General features: G+C 37.6%; 4 protein-coding genes and 1 long non-coding RNA gene across 8 annotated transcripts; 4 read left to right on the top strand and 1 right to left on the bottom strand.

The window, feature by feature from the left end:
- Positions 1-74: 74 nt before the first annotated feature.
- On the top strand, positions 75-2,887 carry LOC105690944 (dynein regulatory complex subunit 4). The gene is made up of 8 exons (XM_012409123.3): positions 75-263; positions 348-565; positions 677-938; positions 1,023-1,283; positions 1,347-1,514; positions 1,588-1,674; positions 1,748-1,957; positions 2,063-2,887. The coding sequence occupies exons 1-8, from the start codon at positions 261-263 to the stop codon at positions 2,276-2,278; spliced, it is 1,425 nt and encodes a 474-aa protein (XP_012264546.2). The 5' UTR covers positions 75-260; the 3' UTR covers positions 2,279-2,887.
- On the bottom strand, positions 2,444-7,326 carry LOC105690947 (galactoside alpha-(1,2)-fucosyltransferase 2-like). Its single transcript, XM_012409131.3, has 3 exons — positions 6,219-7,326; positions 5,556-6,136; positions 2,444-5,475 (listed from the first exon to the last, which is right to left on the bottom strand). Exons 2-3 carry the CDS (start codon positions 6,017-6,019, stop codon positions 4,935-4,937), a joined length of 1,005 nt encoding a protein of 334 aa, XP_012264554.2. The 5' UTR covers positions 6,020-6,136; positions 6,219-7,326; the 3' UTR covers positions 2,444-4,934.
- A 134-nt stretch (positions 7,327-7,460) lies between these two features.
- Positions 7,461-9,075, top strand: LOC105690917 (probable glucosamine 6-phosphate N-acetyltransferase). The gene is made up of 6 exons (XM_012409071.3): positions 7,461-7,477; positions 7,574-7,720; positions 7,968-8,100; positions 8,171-8,233; positions 8,320-8,447; positions 8,522-9,075. The coding sequence occupies exons 2-6, from the start codon at positions 7,703-7,705 to the stop codon at positions 8,756-8,758; spliced, it is 579 nt and encodes a 192-aa protein (XP_012264494.2). The 5' UTR covers positions 7,461-7,477; positions 7,574-7,702; the 3' UTR covers positions 8,759-9,075.
- Positions 9,076-9,169: 94 nt separating this feature from the next.
- Positions 9,170-11,423, top strand: LOC105690919 (FAD synthase-like). 4 transcript variants are annotated; one of them, XR_007280172.1, is made up of 9 exons: positions 9,170-9,309; positions 9,417-9,631; positions 9,714-9,808; positions 9,881-10,004; positions 10,079-10,191; positions 10,253-10,396; positions 10,478-10,620; positions 10,698-10,986; positions 11,070-11,423. XR_007280172.1 is itself a non-coding variant. In XM_012409074.3 (8 exons), the coding sequence occupies exons 2-8, from the start codon at positions 9,508-9,510 to the stop codon at positions 10,867-10,869; spliced, it is 915 nt and encodes a 304-aa protein (XP_012264497.2). In that variant the 5' UTR covers positions 9,170-9,309; positions 9,417-9,507; the 3' UTR covers positions 10,870-11,423. The 4 variants fall into 4 exon arrangements, 3 of the variants coding, with proteins under 3 accessions (XP_012264497.2, XP_012264498.2, XP_012264499.2); XM_012409074.3 differs by having other exon boundaries at positions 10,698-11,423; XM_012409075.3 differs by having other exon boundaries at positions 9,175-9,299; positions 10,698-11,423.
- A 4,485-nt stretch (positions 11,424-15,908) lies between these two features.
- On the top strand, positions 15,909-20,385 carry LOC125502280. The gene is made up of 3 exons (XR_007280177.1): positions 15,909-16,821; positions 16,944-19,981; positions 20,038-20,385. It is a non-coding gene; the product is annotated as an uncharacterized LOC125502280 (long non-coding RNA).
- Positions 20,386-21,978: the final 1,593 nt, after the last annotated feature.

Here is a 21,978-nt window from a genome sequence, read left to right as displayed (position 1 = left end):
CATGTTGCTAAGCAACTACAGGCAAACTTTATTAGTAGCGTACCGAAGATTGGTCCTTTCTTCCGTTTGTCAATGTTTTCAGATTGCATGTAATGTTTGGTTAAGATCTCGCAAGTAAATGGAATACATACAATACCAACGAATTCGGGCTACAGAATTCGTTGACAGTACCACAGCTTTGAAGAATTTCATCACCAACAGTTAATTCAGAGAAAAATCTACGAAAAAAAACTTGAACGTGCTTCAAATTCTCTGTCACAATGGCAAGATTTCAAATGATTTATTGATCCAGATTAATTTTGTAAAATATATTATTGTACATAAAATTAAACTTCATGTAAACACAGGGCCCAAAGAAGGCAAAAGGGAAGAAGATGGACTCCGTCGATGGAGTAGACACCTCGAAAATGAACAGAGAACAGCTGGAAGTTTATTCTCATAAAATTCTGGAGGAAATGGAAAGGGAACGAGAAGAACGGAATTTTTTCCAATTGGAACGAGACAAATTGAGAACTTTTTGGGAAATAACGCGACATCAACTTGATGAAGCCCGAGCAGCTATTAGGTAGTTTGAAAGCAAAGAGTGCTGTATCATCTCTGAAGCTGGATATCTATCAATGGTACAATACAGAGAAATTCCACCTTTGCATTATTTAAAAAAATTATATTCTTATAGAAATAAAGAACGTGAAAAAGAAGAATTGATTGAGAAGCACGATGCCGAACTCAAGTTATATAAACAGAAAGTGAAGCACTTGATGTATGAACATCAAAGTAATTTATCTGAAACCAAGGCTGAACACATGGTTGCACTAAAAATGGCTCAAGATGATCATATGCTGCAAGAAAATGAACTTATTAAAGATAAAAAAGATTTGAAAAAAGCTCGCAAAGAGCAGGAACTGGCTCACCTGAACGAAATACGTGAATTGAAATTGGTTGGTAGATCACGAAATAGGTTTTGTAGTAAGAGTATTTGCGATTTTATAATAACTAAAATTCTGGTTATATAAATAAAATAGTCCAATGCTGAAGAGATGAGTAATGTAATGAAGAAATTTGAATCTGAGGCAATTGAATTGGAGCAAAAATATGAGCATAAATTGGCTGATCAGTACGAGGCATTGACACTAAAACATCGAATGGAAATCACTGAAGTGGAAGAGCGAAAGAACAAGCAGATAGCTGATTTAATAAAAAATCATGAAAAGTCGTTTGCTGAAATGAAAAATTATTATAATGACATTACTCTGAACAACTTATCTCTAATTCGAAGTCTAAAGGTAAATGGAATTTGAAAATTGGATAGAAGACATGAATAATAAATGATTACTTGTATTTCTCAGGAACAAATGGAGGTGATGAAAAATCACGAGGAGCGAATGAAGAAGCAGGTGCGAGAGCTTTCGACGGAAAATAAAAAATTTCAAGTGGATTTGAAAATAGCTCAAGAACAGGTGGCAGAGTTTAGTAGACAGCTTTTAAATTATAACAAGGACAAAACATGTTTAGTTGTAAGTGAAGAAGATATTCTATTTGCTGTTAATATGAATATTATTCAGTTGCTCATACGCATGCTTTCAATAGAATACTAAAAGACGGCTGACTGAAGCTGTGAAATCGCTGGAAAATCTTAAATGGGAAAATGAGATCCTCGAATTGCGATTTGATAAGGTGAGTGTGTGACACCTTTTATCATTTAAATTTGCTCAGAAAATTTTTAGAATACTTGATTTTGTTACCAAAGTGCCAAGGAGAACGTGACGAACTTCACTCCAGATTTGTATCGGCAATCCTAGAACTTCAACAGAAGACTGGCCTAAAGAATGTCCTTCTGGAGAAAAAACTTCAAAAGCTTTCAGATTTATTAGAACAGCGTGAAGCTCAAATAGGTGAAGTGTTAGCTGCTGCTCAATTGGATCCGGCAACTATTCTTAGTGTCAATCAAAAATTAGAAGTACGTATAATCTATGAAGGAAAAAAATCATTCGCTAATAGTGTTAAGGATTCATTCAGTTTTGATGTAGGTGATCATTCAATTACCATTTGTTTATTCGATCAGGAATTGTTAAATCGCAAGAACACAGCGATTCAGGATCTCCAAGTTGAATTAGCAAGAGTTTGTAAAGCACATGACGACCTCTTGTTAACATGCGAAAGCAAACTGCAAGAATATGGAATATCAGAGACTGGACTAGGCTTTGAGCCATTGAGGACCAAGGCCTTGGGTGCTAAAGTTGCTACTGCTTCAACCGGAATATTCATAAATAACGAATAGAACGCTAATTTGTAAAATAATAATGAAAATTCATACCTAAATTCCCTTGAACAAAATGTAGAATTCATAATATGAAACCATTGAATCATGCCTGCCACCTGCATTCATAATCTCAATTACTAGATATCGATGACATGGGTAGCTATAAATAATTAATACTAAGACTTTTCATGGTTGCACGTACGATAATTTTATTACAGAATATGATAAATAATCGTCAGAAACAGATACATCTATTATCCCCAAAAATTAGACAAATTTATCACAGAGGATGTACAATATACAATATAGATTAAAGCATCCCTGAGAAATATAAGGATCATTTATTTCATCAAGCCAACAATTTGTTATGTAAGTATCATGCATCTGCTATTTTGTATTGGAAACTATCGGTCGGTCGATATCATGATTTTGCTTGTCGAATTGAGATGCATCATCAACGGAAATGGAACAGAAACCTTATTGTTCTCAGGAACGAACATATACCATTAATGTTGTAATACAAATCTCATTTAGTTGTATGTATAATTTTATACGCGTAAGAGGGTGTCAGTTTTATATTTCTGTTCAAGTATGTTATGTATGCATTGATTTGGTGTGTATGTGTGTGTGTGTGGGGACGCGCGCGCTGTAGACATCTACTATTCTATCTTTAATATTACAAGTTAAATACGTCAGGTCACAGTTCATTGAATTTGAAACATTTATTAAGGCAGGACACAGATAAAACACTTCTCTGCGTGTATAATTTGAGGAGTCTCGATCATATACCGAATATTATGGATACGCATTTTTTTCATGCTTTAAAATGGTTGCAGTAAATAATTTGGCGAAGCTCTTCATTAATTTTTTTACATTCGTATATATAATTTTCATCTCAGAATACGTATAAATTCCGTATAATGATTTTTAATAAAAGATGTGTTTTATGATCTGCCTGCATTTTTATAAATATCATATAATATATTTGTAAAGATATAATTTTGTTTTATAATATAATATATATAAATAATTTTGGCACAATAAGAAATAGAATCACAGATGAAATCATTGTACATCATGAGAGTGGTAGATGGATAGATCAATTGTACCGAATGTTGAAAGCAGACACATTTATAAGACAACAATAATCATAGTCTATATTTTCCAATATCTTGCACCAATTATATAGTAACTTTCTTACTTTCAATAATGTCTCACAAATTTACAGTTTCACTTCATTCAGGAAATCGAATCACTTAGAAGCTAATAAACGATATATATTTTTGTAGTAAACAATATTTAGTAGTTTTACCCGAGTTACAGGTATACTTTGGCAATGAGCTTTCAAACGCATCCAGTAGAATGCATCAAATAAGCACAACAATAGTATATCTTCCCAATTGATAAATACATTTTTTTTTTGCACAAATTACTCCGTGTAATTTTAATATAATTTTTCATAGGTATATGCGCACACCTGCTTTCAACGACTCGTCTTGTACAATACGCTACGATACTAAAGCTATGTAGAAATGCTATGGATTTGTTTTACGTTACAACTTCAAAATCACTACACAAAAGCTAAAAACATCAACCTACATATCTAATACTGTTAAACGGGACTCGTTATTATGTTGTTAAACGCATGGTGTATTACTTTTTAAGTACATACATATGTTATCCTTTAGGTAGAAATACTCTGGACTATTAGCGTCATGCCAATCATCAGAAAAGAATACCAAGTTTTTACAGGGCTTTATTCCATATTTTTTTTGCTCAGCTATTCTTTACGTAAATCCTAATGTAGAAAAAATAATTATATGTATAATCTTAAAGATTTTTGTGGTCCATCGATCCTTTGTTACTTTTCTAAAATTAAAGTTTTCAATTCTACTACCAAGAAAAAGAGGATCTATCAATCTGTTTGCTTTTTTAAGTAAGATAAAAGTACTTTTGACACTTCCAGGTACCGTTTTAAAATTAAGCCCTGTTAAATATAATGTTGCTATAGTCTGTGCTAAGGTGTATACTATATATTGTATATATATATTTTAAACATGAATACCTTTATCTACTCAACTATTAATGGATTGTATGACTTTTGTGAACGAACATACTTCCTTGATTGTTGTGCAAAGGAGACATTGAATGTCGTATATTGGTCTGTTGATTAAAAGACTTTTAGAAAATGAAATTCAGTTGTACTACCAATAATCTGGAGTTAATTCATTCAGAATAGTTCTCATGCAGCAGCTAATTAAGAAAAACACATTCTGAATCTGTTATTAGTTGTATACCTATATTTTATATGGACTCTAAAATAATTATTAAAAAACGAATTATCTATGACCTAAGTTTATGTAAAAACTCAATATTGCAAAATTTTTTTGGCCGTGTAGAATTACATAGAAAACTTCACATCCCTGCATAACATCTTCAATTTTCCATGTCCTTTTTTTTCAATAGATACAATGATTTCTTTCAAAAAGTTGATTGTATGAATTTTTCAAGTACATATTATTGGTTCTCAAACGACTTCTAGACATTGGCTTGATGAATTTGATTACCTAATCAATTTTACTAAAAATATAGATATTATTCAAATGTGATCTTGAACTCCAATCCAACTCAGCTCATTTTATGATACAGGGATGTGAGTAATTTTGATTCAGATTCATCCCATAACTCTCCAATTTGGCAACGCTTCAGCCATGAGCGTAGAAAAATACTCAGTCACATTAAATACTACAGTTTCTCCTGCAGCAAGAATTGCACCCCAAGATCCATAAGTACCGTAATCAATTATGCTGTGATTACATGCTGATAAAATAGCCAGATCTCTACCAGGTCTTTTCCCATCAGGGTCTGATACAAAACTAATTCTACTTCTTTTACGTTTTAGATTAGACTTGCACCATCCAATGTTATCACTGGCCACGATAAAAACTACGTTTTTATATTTCTCTTCATAATAATCCATTGCTGCTAAATAATAACTTACCGGGGCTGGAGGCACCTTCCGAGTCCTCCAGAGGTAATCTATGTAGTCCGTCCTCCTCACATGAATACCAACAAACGTTGATTCAGATAGATTATGATGTTGTGCAGCACCCCTCAGAACTAGCTGAGCATCAGCTCGGAGCATTGGCTTGAAAGTAAATTCCCTGCGAACATCTTCTACCCAGTCCAGTACAATTGACCATTGAGCAGCATATCTAAGGATTTGAAAATGAGGTGAGATTGAAACATCAGGACTGTTCTGTTTGGAAGCAGGTTCAATAATGTGCATACTTACTTTGGTAGTATAATTGTCTGTTCCGTACTGTCCCACTGATCCAATGAATTCACAACCTGGCTACCATCTAAAGTACACTGCCCGATGTAGCTGAGCGGCGTAATGCTTAGGTTCTCAAAGTGTTCTTCGAGAGTTTTAAGAATGCATCTAGGCATGAACGCTTCAAGTCCAGTACTCCTAGCAATAGCCCAAACAGATGCATATTCCCATATTTGATTACCTAGTCTCCCAGCTTGTACAGCTGATACTATTCCAAATTTCGGGCACTGGTTTTCCCACTCAGGAGGTACTCTGACGTTCTTTAAATTGGTATGGCACTGTAGCTGTTCATATTCAGAAAACTTTATCCGCCTAGCACGAGGATTTGATGAATACATTGGAAACAGGAAGACATGAATGCCGAGAACTACTATTAGGGCCAGTACTATTGCACTAGCTAATACATGCTGCTGAGCGTGGCTCATTATCCTGGCTCGTACGTACTCTTGTCTCCACCTCTTTTCAATAATATTTTTACTGTATTCGTTATTTTTCGCTAACTAATCTGGCATCTTCGAGCTACTGAAATCCGAATCTTTCATCTAGAACAAAAATAAACCGCATCGAAATTAATAGCATGTACAGAAAGAATTCATATGACGTGTATACGTGCGAACTACATACCAAAAATGATCGCGGCGTTATGGTATTCTGCCATGCTCAGGACCCCGAATCTTCCTTCCCCACAAATTATACGACGTAATTTACTTAAGTGCGACCGAATCGAATCGTCTATCATGTTTTCTTGGTGAATTTGGCTCCAGACTGTACAGATTCTTTACAGGTCTTATCATGTATCGCGGGGTTGTAAGTGGATGTTTCAGCCTTCAATTATTCTCGTTTGTTGCCTTATCTCTAATTAATTGCATTAAAGAGAAACGTCTTTCCTAAGGTTGTTGCTTGCAGTGCAATATTATTTCTAATTATTTTCGTTTTTTTCCAGCTGTACTACAAACTACCACTCCCTACGTCTATCCCTATACGCCTAGGTATCTACCACTCGAGCTTGGTACGTACTTGGGGGTGGAATTTCATTGGGTGGATTCTGGTATGCGAAATATTATTCCTGGATCCTGGGTACGACCAGGCGCACCCCGCATACTAGTATCTGTAGTCGTCGCTAAGCGGAACCACCGGTTTTTGAATCACTTTAGAGTCCCCAAAATAAAAATCATTTGTTATCACCGTGATGATTCAATGTACGCGCCTTGAAGTATTTCACTTTTCTGTTAATCCTTTCTCATCGGCATGTCCAACAGTCATCGACCGGACGTTTCTAAATTTCAGTTGTAAGTTTATTTCCAATGACTCAAACTCCCCAGTCAACGTACTATCTAATCGGGAATTTTCAATGAAGACATTATTTAATTAAATATCTGACACTTTTATCAGTTCCTGTTGTATGATTCTGTGCAGAAATTATATAAAAAATCTTAATTATTTAATAAGAATTGAGTATACCCAGTAAGTCGTATCAATAGCCATACCATAGATATATTGAATATATCTATGGCCATACGATCAATATTGCATATACCGGATTTTGGTATTTCATGAATGAATCAATTATGTTGAACAACGGGTTTGTTTTAGCACGAAAATGAATTTTGAAATAAAGTGGTCGTGATCAGTTAGTTTATTGATTATCACGTTGACTGCAGTCGGTATGCGTCGGCCGAGGCACAGTGTTACCGTCATCTACTGCTAATTCCTACAACTGGTTCCATGTCTAATCAGAGGGCGTAGGCTCCTGAGACTTTGGTAAAGTAAGATATGCTCTAAGGGTAAAACCATTGCGAAAACGTCTTCAATTGACCCACCCCCTGACATAAGAAACGCCGTAGTTTAGGCAACTTAACTAACACACGAGCTTTCAGAAACAGGTAACGTTATAAAATGAGTGGGAGTGAGATAAAATCATAATTCCCCTATACTCTTTGGTAACTCCCTGCGGGCTTTGCCTGCGGCATTCTGTGTAGAGTCTCCAGATGAAAGCGTCGTGTGTACAAGTGTTGTATGAAAGAAGAGAAAGAATTCTTGTTTAGTCAACAGGTTTGCATCCAACAAAGGTCACTCTAACGAAGCTGTTGGTAAAGTCTTGACATAAAATGACCGAAGTATCTCAAGTGAGTCCATATGTTGATTGGTTAACATTGATCATACTTGTTGTGAAACAATAGCGCAATTTGAAATTTTTCTATTTGCCAGGGTTAAGTGCTCAGTTAAGACTGGATCGCTTATCTTTGTATGTAGTGGATTCAAGTAGCATTAGAAAATTACACAGATTATTTATTGCATTGTTGGCAATGAAGGAAAAGATGAAATAAACAACTCTCAGCGACATTTTTGAAGACAATCCTTATGTATTTTCAGAGAAAAATACCTGGAGATGGGCAAAACGAATATTTGTTTGATCCTCGTTTACTGGAGAGGATAGCGGACCGTAACAGGGAAGTTAATGATGGCATATGGATCAGACCACTATCGGTTGGGGATTATGAAAGGGGTATGTAGAAATGTTCTAATTACCGCCAATGATATGAATTGAATTTTATCAACTTCTTAATTAATTTCAGGGTTCATCCAGCTCTTGGGACAGTTGACTCAAGTCGGAGATATTACCAGAGAACAATTCGTTGGTAAGTTTTTTGCTATTGGTATTTAAATGACAACATACTCAGGCAAATCCGGCTATTAATTATGTTATACATTATTGCATCAACAGACCGATTCAAAAAGATGAAGACTTCTGGTGATTACTATGTTGTTGTTGTGGAAGATAGAAATACAGGAAAGGTTATAGCCAGTGCTACACTTTTGACAGAACAAAAATTCATCCATGATTGTAGCCTGGTAGGTTTGGAGCGAATTCACTAACCAGTACGGTTGAATTTTTTAAATATTTCAATTTAAATACCATGTTCCAGAGAGGAAGACTCGAGGATGTTGTGGTGAACGATCATTACCGAGGTAAATCACTAGGCCAGTTGATTGTGAGGACGATTAGTCTTCTTTCTCAACGACTACGGTGTTATAAACTTTCTCTGGACTGCCGGGATAAGCTAATAGATTTTTATGTCAAATTAGGATTTTCCAAAGAGCCAAATAACGGAAATTCTCTTAATGTACGATTCGAATATGAAAATCCTATGAGTAACTTATAAGATCCGATCTGTCCTATTCTCGATAATTATAAAGAATGATTATGAAAAGGTCAGTGATTTTGGTTCTGTATACTAGAAATGTTAATTCTAACAACTTACAACGAAATAATGGCTCAATTTTATCTACGAATCAAATCCTACAAAATCCTGAGCATTGCATTAACACATCGAGTTACAAAATTAAATCTTTTTAACAATTTTAAGATTATTTGTACGAAGCAAATAGGCTTATACCTCGCATGTAAAGGTGATCCAATAAATTACTTAAGATACTAATGTAGATCATGAAATAAATGAAATGCACTATTTTACACTCATTTTATTAGATATTTAGATATCATATCACGATTTGTACAAACCACTGACAGTTCTTGCTCTCACACAACAATAGAGGGTTTCTATTCATGTGGCGTCAGCTTTAACTGTGGTTTTAGCGTGGATTAACATGGGATTACCGATGTGATCAAGGCGTCTGCTCGACCTAACCTAACGTTTTGGTGCTGGCAAGTGCGCTAAAGTGCACGTTGGTTGAAAGCTAAAGGTGAATAAAGGTATTCAACGTTGTCATCTCACATACACAATTTAATTATTTCCTAAATTCGATGACTATTCAAGGTAAGATGTGTCAGATATTCTCAATATCAGGTATTGTTTACAGATCAAATGTCAAAATTGCCCAGTACACACTGCCTACAGCCTACACTTTTCCACAAAAATATTGTTTAAGGAAAAGATATGCAGAGTTGAATATGGCTTCACTTTGCAAAAATATACTGAGCAGGCATATTTTAACAATAAGAATCAATAATTTGGGCCAACTATCAACTAACATAGTTAGTCGGATAGCTAATAATCCGACAGCAGGAATTATCAGTAATTGTCTTATTTTTTCAATCGCCCACATATGCTGGATTCTTGCTATAAAGACATGCATTTTCTAATCGAAACTTTTTAGTTATCGGAGATGAAATACTAAAGGCACAAGTCATCGACACCAATTCCAATTATATTTGTAGTCTACTCTATGGCAATGGAGTTAAAGTCAAAAAAGTAAGTTTCTTTTTCTCTCTATCATTGGCTACTTACAATGGGTTCGATAAATACTGACTTGGGTGTCTTAAGATTTCAGTTATTAGTGATGAGATTGACCGGATAGCGGAGGAGATTGTACATTTCTCTAATAAATACACTTATGTAATAACGTCAGGAGGAATAGGACCCACACATGACGACGTTACTTTTGAAGGTGATCATAACTAAACTGAAAGTCAACTGTCACAGTCAAATACAGATATAAACAATTGAGCTACTAAATTCCAGCACTTGCCAAGGCATTTGGTGATAAGCTACATTATCATCCCAAGCTGGTAGAAGTCATCAAAACCTTTGCCAGCTCGCAAGATATTTCTTCTCCGGCATACAAACTAGCTCGAGTGAGTCTCAGATCTTATTCGTCTACTCAATCCAGTGAGCTGCATTTTACTCCATTTACAGATACCTGAAACCGCATCCTTAAAGTATGGCGTCAATCAAGAAACTGGGGAAAAACTAGTTTACCCTTGTGTTACTCTTAAGAATGTGTACGTTTTTCCTGGCTCTCCATTGTTCCTTAAGAAGTCCTTCGGAAATGTATACAAGGTAATTTTCTGAAGCATCGTTATCTACTCAAACCTTATTCCTAATGTAAGAACTTAAGTGAAACTGATTCTACCATTGCAGGAATTATTTATAACAAATCATAATTTTATAAGCAAGCAACTATATCTCAGTGCTAGGGAAGAATTATTTGCTGATGCTTTGACAAAAGTTTCTGAAGAATTTCCTAATGTAACATTTGGCTCCTACCCTACCACAAATACCAGGTTTGTGTGAGAACATATCATCATCTACCATTTCACAATCGATCCAATTAGAACGATGTATTCGAGTATATTTTCAGCTATTACCAAGCTCGCGTGACTATAGAGAGTGATAGTGAAGAAAATACGGACAAAGCTTTGGCAAGATTTGTCGAATTAGCTCCTCCAAATGCTGTCATAGACTTTGACTCCAAACGAAAAGATCAAAAATCAGGAGGTTCTGAAACCACCAATACAGATTCTTCGTCTTGATTTGGTACATGATAAGGGTTCTGGCATGCAGCAGCTAGAAGGGAAGGCTCTCTATCACCAAATCTCTCAACTCAACGAGTGCCCCAAAATGTCTTGCTGCAAACTTCACGAACGACGGTGACTAATCCAAGTTGCTGTTTTTTGATTTTGGTCTATCATATCATCTAGAATTTCATATAGCTTGCAGTTACACCCTATAGGTTACACCGGTGATGCAGATTCAAATCTGGATCAATTTGTTCGAATAGAAGGGAGACCGTCTTTCCTTGAAGTTAGACGACGCAATTTCGCAGAGAGCCCGTAAAATACGGCGCGAACGATTTGAAATTCTACGTATCTGACCATTTGAGCGTTGACTGAAATCTGCAGTCAATGATTTGGGATTTCCTGCACCCAAGTGAGTAAGGTGCTTAGCGATCTAATCCCATCTAATCTGGAAATGTCAGAATAAGGGTTTTAATAATTTCTGACAGTATATTGATTTATTTGCAACGGAAATTGTGTAGTATTTATATCCTGTACATAATATTTTAATAATATTGATTTTACCCGTGTCCGTATTTCAATACATATTAGCTACCATGTAGGTATATCCACTCCTGAAATTCCTAAGACCTGCTGTAGATTACAATTTAATTGACTGGTATTACAATTACCAAACAATCAATATTGTATTAATGAAACTGACCATTTATGAGATGAATAATGAACATAATGACGCCGTATAGTCTGGAAACAAATTAATCAAACTTATTGAAAAAGTTTAGCGAGACGCGGAAGGCACCTGCACCGTTACGTTTTGAAGTGCAGCTTTATTTCAAAGGGTTTGCCTCGTCGGGTTGGGTGCTACCATGGTAACAGTCTAAATGACGTATCGATTCCTCACTCTCATCCTCCGTCTCCAACTCGATCTCCACCTCCTCTGTCTCACCCTACACCTCCATTTCACCCCCCATATATCTATATTTTTTTATCATCTCTTCGTTTCTTTTTTATTCGACCTCAGACTACTCCATCGCGTATTCACAATATTGCCTTTCCAAACACTGAATGTTTCACCGTTCACAAACAGAATAATAAAGAATGAATATTTTATTTCATTGTATGGGTACCGAGCAGCTTTTATTCCAACACTTCGAAATTTTTTATACTTACCATAACGGCGCGTGCAGAGCGATTATAAAAAATTCTACAACCTTCGAAGAACCTTCGAGTATTTATGATGTACCGCTGCTTAAATCAGCCTAAATGCATATCAATCCACATCAAATCTATGCGTGATTATTAAAAACAGGAAAAAACTCCGGTGCTTTAACGCGTCATTCTAATTTCTGAACTCGAATAAAATCTTGAGCGCAGTATAATACCTACGCACATAACTCATGCTTAGGTGCGCTTTCCCAAGTAGGAAGAATGCAAGCTTGACTGATATTAAATTTTCCTCGTGAGGGAAGTTTTCTTCTTTTTTGTACGTCTTATTTCTTTTTCTTCTTCAAATTTCATTTCGTTAGAGTATTTTCACTTTTCTTTTTTTTTTACTTTCTATATCTCTCACTCTGTTTCTATCTCTCTCTTGACCCCTACCCCACTCTCTTTAAAACTTTAAAATGAGACTGTGGGTGGTTCGGGGCTGGGGGCGGGAACCACCCTCACGACCCACATCGACGTTCGAACGAGAGAACTCCGCGAAAGTCTATTTTTCATGTTTTCTTTACCCATCTTTCTTCGTGTGACAGGCCATTTCTTGAGTTATAACATAAAAGTGATATTCAAAATTGGATATTCTTTATTCTCTTAATAAGTACACCAAGGTTATATGCTAAAGGTGAATAATTATCGTATTGAATTCAGCGTTCTTTGCTGCTCATTAATTCTCACTGTTTTATTCGAGTATTTATTAAAATTACGATTGATCAAGACTTTGATTACTTGTTATTAATTAACGCATTTTTCCTATCCGTTCCCGCCGTCAGGATTTCGGCAAAAAAAGTTAGGAACACAGGCACGAGGTGGAGCCACTCTTGCAATTTTGTAGACAGATGAATGCACAAACTGCATTGCAAAAGATTCAATTTGTGTATCCAATATGGCGGCTCATGATCGAAGACTACAATATTCACGACCTTAGTGAAGATGAAACTTTAAATTTAATATGGCTAATTGCAGATGATAACATACATGGAATAATTGAATAGACAATAATTTTTGTCTTTCTGGAAACAAATAACAATTGAATTCTAACAATAAGTGTTCTTAAGACCGAGGTCAAATAGGACGGTCTTCGTCGAGTCGAGCTTGAGCTGCGAATGCTATAACCAATACACCTCAATGCCTTCTAGAAACCCCGAATAAGACCGTCTCATTTGATCTCGACTGTGAATACCGTCCTTAATTGTTAATTTGTTAAGAAATTCTCCTGAAGCTTGAAAAATTGTGTAAACTATTTTCACCTCCATTCGGCTTGGTCCATTCGATTGCGATATAGGTACAAGCGTCTGCGGATGTAACAGCGATTAGTTTTCAAGTTATGATATACGAACAACGAAGTTGCATACGCGAGGGAAAACTTTTGGGACATAGATGAACGAGTTTGAAAACGACGCGGGCGGCTGATATCTGTTTCTAACAGTTCTGAAATTGATTGAGTAAATTTGGCAGCATCAGAAACGTGTTTTAATAATTAAATGAGTTATAAAAGAGTTGGCTCCTCTATTATTGTAAGTAGGTATAACGAGAGAGCCCAGGTTATTGGGGTCGACAATGTGGATATTACATAAACTCATATATACGCTAGGTATATAATACATACGTACATGTATACATATAATATTCCGGGCACGAAGAACATCTTGCGAAACGGCAGACAAGCAATCTCATATTTCAATTCAGTATTTCATTTGAGTTTGAAATTGATTGCTGTCGGGGTGAAGAAAGAGAGAAAGAGTGAGAGATAGAGAGGGGGATAAAATTGTTGGAGGGAAAGAGAGCGGGATAAAAGAGAGGCCTGGGAGGGAAGCAAGGAAGGGAAAGGGAAAAAGAGAGAGCGTGCAAGGGAATACATTGAACGAAACGAACGTATATTTCCAGAACAAATATTTACATAAAAAAGGAATAAAAAGAGTGAAAATGTGTTTTCTGTTTGATTTGCGACTATATTTTTCTTTCCAGTCCGGTAAGCTTTAACGGAGAGGTTTGTTTCCGAAACTCCACAATATATGTATATCTATATATATCTGCATCTGCGGATAGAAACATAGTGCTCGAAATTTTTACGAATAACCACAACCGTATTAAAAATATTTCGTTTACAAACTCAACGTTTTATAGTACAGGAAAATTCACACTTTACAGAGATGCGAATAATCTCACGAATAAGCGACACTGAAAACTCGTGCAAACCCTTTTTTCTCTCTACGCGCAATAAGAATAAATATTTTCTAAACGTGCGAATTTAATATATACGTTTATATTCTGAATAAATATATATATAAACGTGCTTAAATTTTGTTGGCAAAGAATTGTCGTCGTCGTCGTCGTCGTCTTGCTTGCAAACGTTGGAAAGTTTCGGCAACATAATCAGAGTAAAATTGGCAGTGAGAAAATTGCCAGGGTGGAAGCTGGTGGGGTGGAGGAGAGGGATGGGGGTGCGGAGGGATAGATATGGAGGTGGAGAATAGGGGGTTCGGCCTTTTTGCTTATTCATGAGTAAATTTCCCTTTAAAACGAAAATACACGAAGAAAGACGAGTGCAGGAAGAGAAAATATTCTTTCCTTTAAACGTTGGTTTCTTTTCGTCTTTTTGTTTCATCTACTCTCATCTCTCGTGTCGTGCCTTCGATGCTGTCCATGTCGCGTCCAATTTTTCTCCCATCTGAAGTCTCTCCCCTGAACATCGGCACCGTACAGGTATGTACGTACGTACGTATGTACATACATATATTTATTCCCTATATGCTATCGAAATCGTAAACGAGGTACGTACATACAAAACGCGGATGCGTTATAAAGCTTCGTAGTTACATCAAGGGACCATTGACATAATAGAAATCGATTTGGTTCTCGAACAACGACCAAATGAAATAGCTTCATCCCTCTAGCTTACATATACCGCGTAGTGTTTACAACCACCGAGAACGACAAATCGAGTTTGGTAACGAACGTATAAGCCGAGTGATTGTTACCCAACCCCGTTTGTTGTTACTTTCCACGTTTCCCTACTTCAGCATTGCTCAACACTAAAAATAAAATCTATTATATTTCATTCGAAATCTTGCAGTCTTGCGGAAGTGGCATTTGACATTCGGTCGTGACGTGAAGCGCAGAGGGGGTGTGTCGGGGAGAGGGTTTACAACGTCGGCGTAAATCAATCGCAAGCACTAAATCCGTACCTGTATATCGAAGCTATCTATGTCCGAGGAAAATTAGACCGGTGACAATAGCTATAGATGGAACATTCTCATTGGTCGAAATGTGATTAAATTCGAAATCGTTAACCGTGAATGACAACCATTTCACCGAATATAATTGTCCGTTACCAAACTGTAGCCAGTTATGACAGCATTATATAACATCATCAAGGTTGCGTTACGCATTACTGCACGAATTTACGAGCACTGCGCTCGGTTCACTCCGATTTGAATAATTGATAATAATTTAGAATTCCGTTTCGCTTATATTCTAAATTTTTTAACGTCAACTTCGTCTCACGTTCTTGTTCCGCGTGGGAAGGGATGTTTTTTCCCCCATTCTTAGCTAGAAGGGCGTCGGGTTGTCGCGGCTTTCCGGCGTCGGATGTATGGCATAATAAGATCGTGACCAGACCAATGGCGATCCTCTCATCGACTGTCTGCTCAAAATTCAAAGGGATATTGCTCCTCTATTTACCATACAGTGCATAATCATGCGCACCCTGTATTCTCGAAATCTTTCTAACAGTGAGCCTTGTATTCAGCTGTATTGTGAAACCAGTTGGAAATAAGGATATAGCAACGGCGGAAAAATATGGGATTAATAATCGTAAAAGTCTGTGTCCTCTAAAAGCCGTAAAGCTGTAGGCAATATTCCTTATGTTTTTCTTTTTTCTTCCATACGTATAGCATCCTTTACTCTTTTTCTCGGCACTGTAAGTTCCGCATAACTTTACCTCTTTTCACTCTTCCGCAATTCTTATACATCTCCCTGTTACGATCAAAATCTTCTTCATTCTCCTTGACTATAGCGTACACAGTTACACTGGTGTTCCGTTGAAGGAGTCTGTATACGTTGGAATCCCGCAATGGATCGTCGATACTGGATAACGTCGAATGGATACGATGTGAATTATAAAAATCTCACGATCGATCTTTCCCACTTTCGTATCGATGTTATTGGTGCATCTGTAATATTCGACTGCAAGGGTACAATGGGATGTGTGAAGAAAATGGTGCAAAAAAGCGATAGCTATAGCATCGCCTCAAACCCTTTCTTCAATGTTATACAGTGTTGCTACTACTTGTGATGATCGTCCCCAGGTGCCCGAAGAAATAATCACTTCAGTGGCTGTCGACCAAAGACATCCCACTCAACCTTCTCTCCCCTATACTGCAGGCTGCGGAGGCTACAAGTCTTGGTCGTCCTCTTCTTCTTTTTCGTCACCGCTTGATGTGGTTGTGAATGTAAATCTATAAAGTGGAGGTGGCGTAGATGTGGATGAGGATGAGGATGAAAGGGGGAAGGGGTAACCAACCATCCAACCACCCCCGGGGAATCAATAACCGACAAGAGTTCCAGCTCGAGCTGGAGACCGACCGCGACGGTGGGGATTTTGCCACGCCCACGGCACGCGACCAGCACGCGACCGGGGTGCAAGGGTGCTTCTTCCGTCTACTACCCCTCCACCTCTACCTTCTCAACCACTCCTTTCGCTTCTTATTCCTCTACGCAAAAATTGAGGGTCCTACTCCGATTCTTGAGGTAAACGAAACGAAATGGAATTGAACTAAACTTTGCCTGAAGCATCGGTTTCTTTTTATCTTCAAAACCGATGTCCGTAAGATTTTTAATTGTCTTCAACTTTTCGGTGGGAATCTTTTCAGCTATAAGACAGCTGAGCAACCACCTCCCGGGGTTGAAAAGTCTCTGTGGAAACCAAGAAAATACAATTTTCATTTCCAAGAATAATATGGGGAGATACGATAACGTTTCATGCAGCCTTTTCTATTGCGGGATTTGTTTGAGGGTAGTGACGAAATAAAAAGGGTTGGCGTAAAGTGGTCTTTGCGTACGGGAGATAATCTAGGTGTGTTACACATCGCAGGTGCTGGTAAGATTGTGGTTTCACGATCATTTGGTTACTTACGTATACATATTTTACAGGGCGCGTGCCACGTCGGCGTGCGCATAGAGAACTTCTGATCGATCGGACGGACGTTCGTCGTTCCCCTGCAGCAGCGGCAGAAGCGACACATTACAAACCAACACTACTTTGTTCGACGAAAGTATTTGGAGTTTTCTTTTTCTTCTTTTTCTTCTCCCTCTTCTTGTCATTACCTATTTCTTCGTTTGTGTCGCATCGTTTCCGCCAAGTAGCCGCTGCGTCAGTAGGTACTAAACCGAGCAGACGACGCGCGTGAAAGACAATCGACGATCCATGCGATGAAATCATGCGGAGAAATCGATCAATCCATTCATCACCGTTACTGTAGTATCGTTTTCCTCATGTGAGAATTACCGATGTAAAAATACACATACTACAAATGTGTGTGTGTATGGTTAGACGGCAATTTAATAACACCTGTTCATATCCTTTTTTTTTTTTTTACAGAATTATATAAACGCACGTCATCCGTCTCGTCAACGACCGATAATTTGGGGGTCCCAAACCGGTTCAGTTGTACAAGCGGAGCTTTTCGTCGTTTTTCCTCAAGAATGTAATAATTCAGAACCCTTGTCTGACGTTCTCTGGGAACCGGGAGAAGATCCCCCCCCTCCCCTCGTATCTCAAGCGCTAAACCACGGCGTATACATATGTATAGTTGCGGACTGATGGGATCTGAAGTGCGAGAGAGAAAACTGAGATTTTCCCCGCGCGATTTCTAACCTCGGTTACATATGTGGAGATATCTGGAAATTTCACTCATGTTTCTAGCCAATGAAAACCGAATTTTTGCAGGTCCTCACATTTTGTGTGCTTGAAAAAAAAAGAATAGAAAAACGGACCGCTGCACCGGTGAGAGCATTACTCTCTGTATGTTGTGTATACCTATGGAAAATCTAATATCCGATCGTGAAAAAGCTGCTGGAGGTTGTGAGAGGATTCATAAATCTGGAGTGCGCGGAAGAAACACGCGCTCGGGGTATGGTGAGTGGCGTATTGCAAAGGAGAGAAAACGTAGGAGATTGGAGGGGAAGGAAGAAAAAAAATCAAAGTGGAGAAATAGAAATGTCATTCATGTATCTACCTTCTACGTAGCAAGAGAAGAAGAAAGGTGAAAAAAACGATTCGCAAGTGCCGCGAAAAACGAAACCGAAAAGATGTATACGTATAGGGTCGTACTGCAGAGTGAAAAGTAAAGAAGGAAACGCCGCTTGATGTACCGAAGAGTGATATTTCTTGCTGCTATCGCTTAGATAAGCAAAATAAAACGGAGAATACGAAGAAAGAGAACAGACGAGATGCATATTGCCGTTATTTATTTACTCATTCATTCTGGATTTGTGATATTATGTATACACAATGCATGAATATAACCGACAATTTTCTCCTCTTTTCCGTACATCGATTTCCTGGTAGCCGGAAGAAGAGCAGAGTATAAGTTTCGAATGTGGAACTTAATACGCACAACAATACCGTATTGTTATTCGAATACTTAACAGTATAATGTATGTAATAATATACAGCTGTACGTTCACGAGTAATGTAATAGGTATATTGATATTAGATATACATATATTCATATACGCATACGTATTTGTGTACGATGGTAACGAGTCGGAAACCGAAAAAACCTTTTAAAGTAATAAGGTTGAAGTCATAACTTCGCATAAGCAAACTGGCGGGGAAGTGCTATGCCGTGTTTGGGAAGCTTGATTTGTTCGCCCCTTCAGATTGACGTTACTTTTCTGCTACAACGTTTCTGCTACCGTTAGGTGTCCACATTCGCATTGTATATATATATAACATTGAAATAACTGTATATTATAAACACATACTCATGTATGTGGACCTATACACTAGATTTATATGCGTATGTACAGCGCAACCCTTTTTTCATTTCATTTCATTTCATTTTATTTTATTTTATTAGGATTACGTTACATTTCATTTCAAAGTTTATTTTTTTTTTATTTGGCTGAGTTTGCTTTCCATTTCCACGCATAATAAATAATGATAATAATAAACGGTAACAGTAATTTAGGTGCGATGTTAGGTGTACTCTTTGCGTTACTTATGCGAGTCCAAAGCCTGTATATATCGAGCATTCCCACCATTTTCATACCCCTTATATTAATATGGATTTCACATGTTTCTATTTAACGGGCTTTTCCCAATTAACAACAATTGAAATATACACCCTGCTTGATCTTTACCGGCTTTTTCACCCCACTGCATATACATACACGAACAATAAAACATCAACGTCGCTAATTACGAAACTAAATTATAATATCCTTCAAAAATGAAAATTCGAAATGGGAAATACGATGATTTCTGTGAAGAAGGGTCAAGGGTGACGGTTTTAAAACTCAATTTATGTCTACACAACGTGGTGTGAAAAGAAGGTGGTAAATAGCGTTGTAAGTAGGTAGCTTACACTAGGGGAATCCAGTCCCCTCGAAGCATTGTTGCGTTTACTCGATAAAATATAGCGTGAAACATGGTAAAACCTTAGGAAATTAAAAGTTCAAAGTGTTCAACCATCCCGAATGGTCATTAAAACCTGCACGAAACTCCATGTTCTGATTCTTGGATGTTGCGGTACTTGTATGTATAGTTGGTTATGGTCTAATATTTGATCGCTTTGCCACTAGACTGTAGTAGTAGGCTCGCTTGTAGGATTGCAGGTATCGATGGATGGATTGAAATGAAGGCAGATTGATGCTCGGGCCAATATCGGATGATTTAACGTTTATGGTAAGTTAAGTGGCGTGTGTAATATGGTGGGTTTTTCACTGTGAAATGTTTTACAGGTTCGAAAGCCTGCAAAACAACTGGAAAGTGGCTGATCACAGCGCATTCTTTGCCTAATATTTGATCGCTTGGGGATTAGTGATTTTGAGAATCGCAAGCAGAGTTGACCAAGATGATTGAACCGAAGCAGATTAGTATGGAGGCAAATATTGGGTAGGTAGGTAGCATTCATGCTACACTCAGCGACAAAATTAACGGCGCACCCGGCACTCGGCGGAATAATACCGATTTTCAAAATACTGTAACTTGATGAAAAAATGTGACAAAAATCATTCTGCGAAGCATCTGAAAGATCGAAATTTCGACTTAAAAATGGTTCTTAAGAATCCTTTTCAGGGTCATTTTTGACCCCGTGATGTAGGCTTGAGTGCAGAGTCGTGATACTTCAGGAAAAACAAGTTTTTCAAAGTTCCCCACGGAGCTTGGAAAAAATCGCAGTAGGCGCAAACCAACCATGCACGAGTCAAAAAATCAATCAATCAACTGCGTTTTCCGATCATTCTAAGTTGAATAACCTAGCGTCGAAAAATCGTGCGTGAATTTTTTCGGAGACTATTTTGAAGAGTAGATTTCGGGCTACGAAATGGCTACTTCAAAAGTTTTCTGCAATTCTTACACGCACGAACTTTAATTGCCAGGGTTTTTAGTGAAATTAGAATGAAATGCCAAGAAACTATGCCTTTCGCAAACACGCGGTCTATCTTGGTATTGAAATCAGCATACGCGATGCCAAGTACCGCGACCTTTGCGCGAATACACGTAATCTAGAATTCGAAGACGGTCCGCAAGTTTTCGAAAGTCACAGTTCTTTGGCATTTCATTTTAATTCCACTACAAACCCTGGCGATTAGAGTCCGTGCGTGTAAGAATAGCCTACAAAGGTACTTGGAGGCTCTTTTTTTGCTCCCGTCAAGTTTTTGGCATCTATATTGCATCATGTAACGCAGTAGCACACACCCATATGTGAACAGACGTGTATGATATTTACTCCCCCCTGTATCTTCGCTCAGCTGCTGCTGTTGGGTAGTTTTGTATTTTTCTTCTTCGTTTTTGCGTGGTTTTGACGAATCTGTATTTCTCCGTATAGGTAGTATTTTACTTCATTTGTTTAATTTTTTATTTTTTCACGAAGATGATGAAAGAAGATTACTGCTCGCTTGACGTCTCTCTCCGTCGCGTCGTGTGCTTGGACGTGAGTTGGCTCCGGGAATTGAGAAGGTTTTTCTCGATTTGGGGCCGGTCAATATTCCGAACACACCCGATATAAACGTCGTCATTAGTGGACTTTAGCGTTCTTTACTACCAGCCTCATGAAAGAGGGATTTTGCGCAAAAATCAACGACCCAATCCGGGTACTGCACTGCTATACTTGTATACATACCTTTTCAATTCACTTCGTCAACTCACCGTTACTGCCGCTGCATCTGTATGCCCAACGATTTCTCCCAATTGATTCATCACCTCGCAATTTTATCGGCTCGATCTTCCATTTCTCCGCAAAAGTTCAACTGTACAGATGAAAAAATTCTCACAGTATTACTTCATAATTCTTAACGAACGAGATGAACTAATGCTTTTATACGAAAAAAAGAAAATAAAGAAAAGTTCTGTTACGATTAATCTGTACCTACATCGATGATCAAGTCGATGACAATTACACGTTTTTCCCCCCCTCAACTTGATAATTTATGTGAACAGTTATAAGTTTTGGTATAGTTCGACGTCGATAAAGCTGTTGCCTAAAAGATTTGATATTTCGTGATTTGTTTCTCTCGGGGTGCAAACGGTCGTAAATACTATGGTACATACCCCCAGCTTTTATCCTTTGAACCAACAACAAATTGTTATCCGAAAATACATTTGTCCGAACCCTGAAAACACGCGTTACTACTACTATTATTTATTACTGGGAGTATCACAAAGTGGATTTACCAACGAGG

The sequence above is a fragment of the Athalia rosae genome, chromosome 1 (assembly GCF_917208135.1).
Source record: "Athalia rosae chromosome 1, iyAthRosa1.1, whole genome shotgun sequence".
Taxonomy (NCBI): Eukaryota; Metazoa; Arthropoda; class Insecta; order Hymenoptera; family Athaliidae; genus Athalia; species Athalia rosae.
The sequence above is the reverse complement of the archived record's forward strand: the minus strand, read 5'-3'. Positions and strand labels throughout refer to the sequence as shown.

What these genes read in the sequence shown, in the direction of transcription:
- LOC105690947 (XM_012409131.3), bottom strand. Translation starts at nt 6,019, where the DNA reads ATGAGCCACGCTCAGCAGCATGTATTAGCTAGTGCAATAGTACTGGCC. An exon ending in CAGACAATTATACTACCAAA is followed by an intron (nt 5,476 to 5,555) that starts GTAAGTATGCAC and finishes TCAAATCCTTAG; the next exon opens with ATATGCTGCTCAATGGTCAA.
- LOC105690919 (XM_012409074.3), top strand. Translation starts at nt 9,508, where the DNA reads ATGGCTTCACTTTGCAAAAATATACTGAGCAGGCATATTTTAACAATA. An exon ending in TCCGACAGCAGGAATTATCA is followed by an intron (nt 9,632 to 9,713) that starts GTAATTGTCTTA and finishes GAAACTTTTTAG; the next exon opens with TTATCGGAGATGAAATACTA. An exon ending in TGACGACGTTACTTTTGAAG is followed by an intron (nt 10,005 to 10,078) that starts GTGATCATAACT and finishes ACTAAATTCCAG; the next exon opens with CACTTGCCAAGGCATTTGGT.
- LOC105690917 (XM_012409071.3), top strand. An exon ending in GGTTGGGGATTATGAAAGGG is followed by an intron (nt 8,101 to 8,170) that starts GTATGTAGAAAT and finishes AATTAATTTCAG; the next exon opens with GGTTCATCCAGCTCTTGGGA. An exon ending in TACCAGAGAACAATTCGTTG is followed by an intron (nt 8,234 to 8,319) that starts GTAAGTTTTTTG and finishes TTGCATCAACAG; the next exon opens with ACCGATTCAAAAAGATGAAG.
- LOC105690944 (XM_012409123.3), top strand. An exon ending in GAAGCCCGAGCAGCTATTAG is followed by an intron (nt 566 to 676) that starts GTAGTTTGAAAG and finishes ATATTCTTATAG; the next exon opens with AAATAAAGAACGTGAAAAAG. An exon ending in AGGACAAAACATGTTTAGTT is followed by an intron (nt 1,515 to 1,587) that starts GTAAGTGAAGAA and finishes TGCTTTCAATAG; the next exon opens with AATACTAAAAGACGGCTGAC.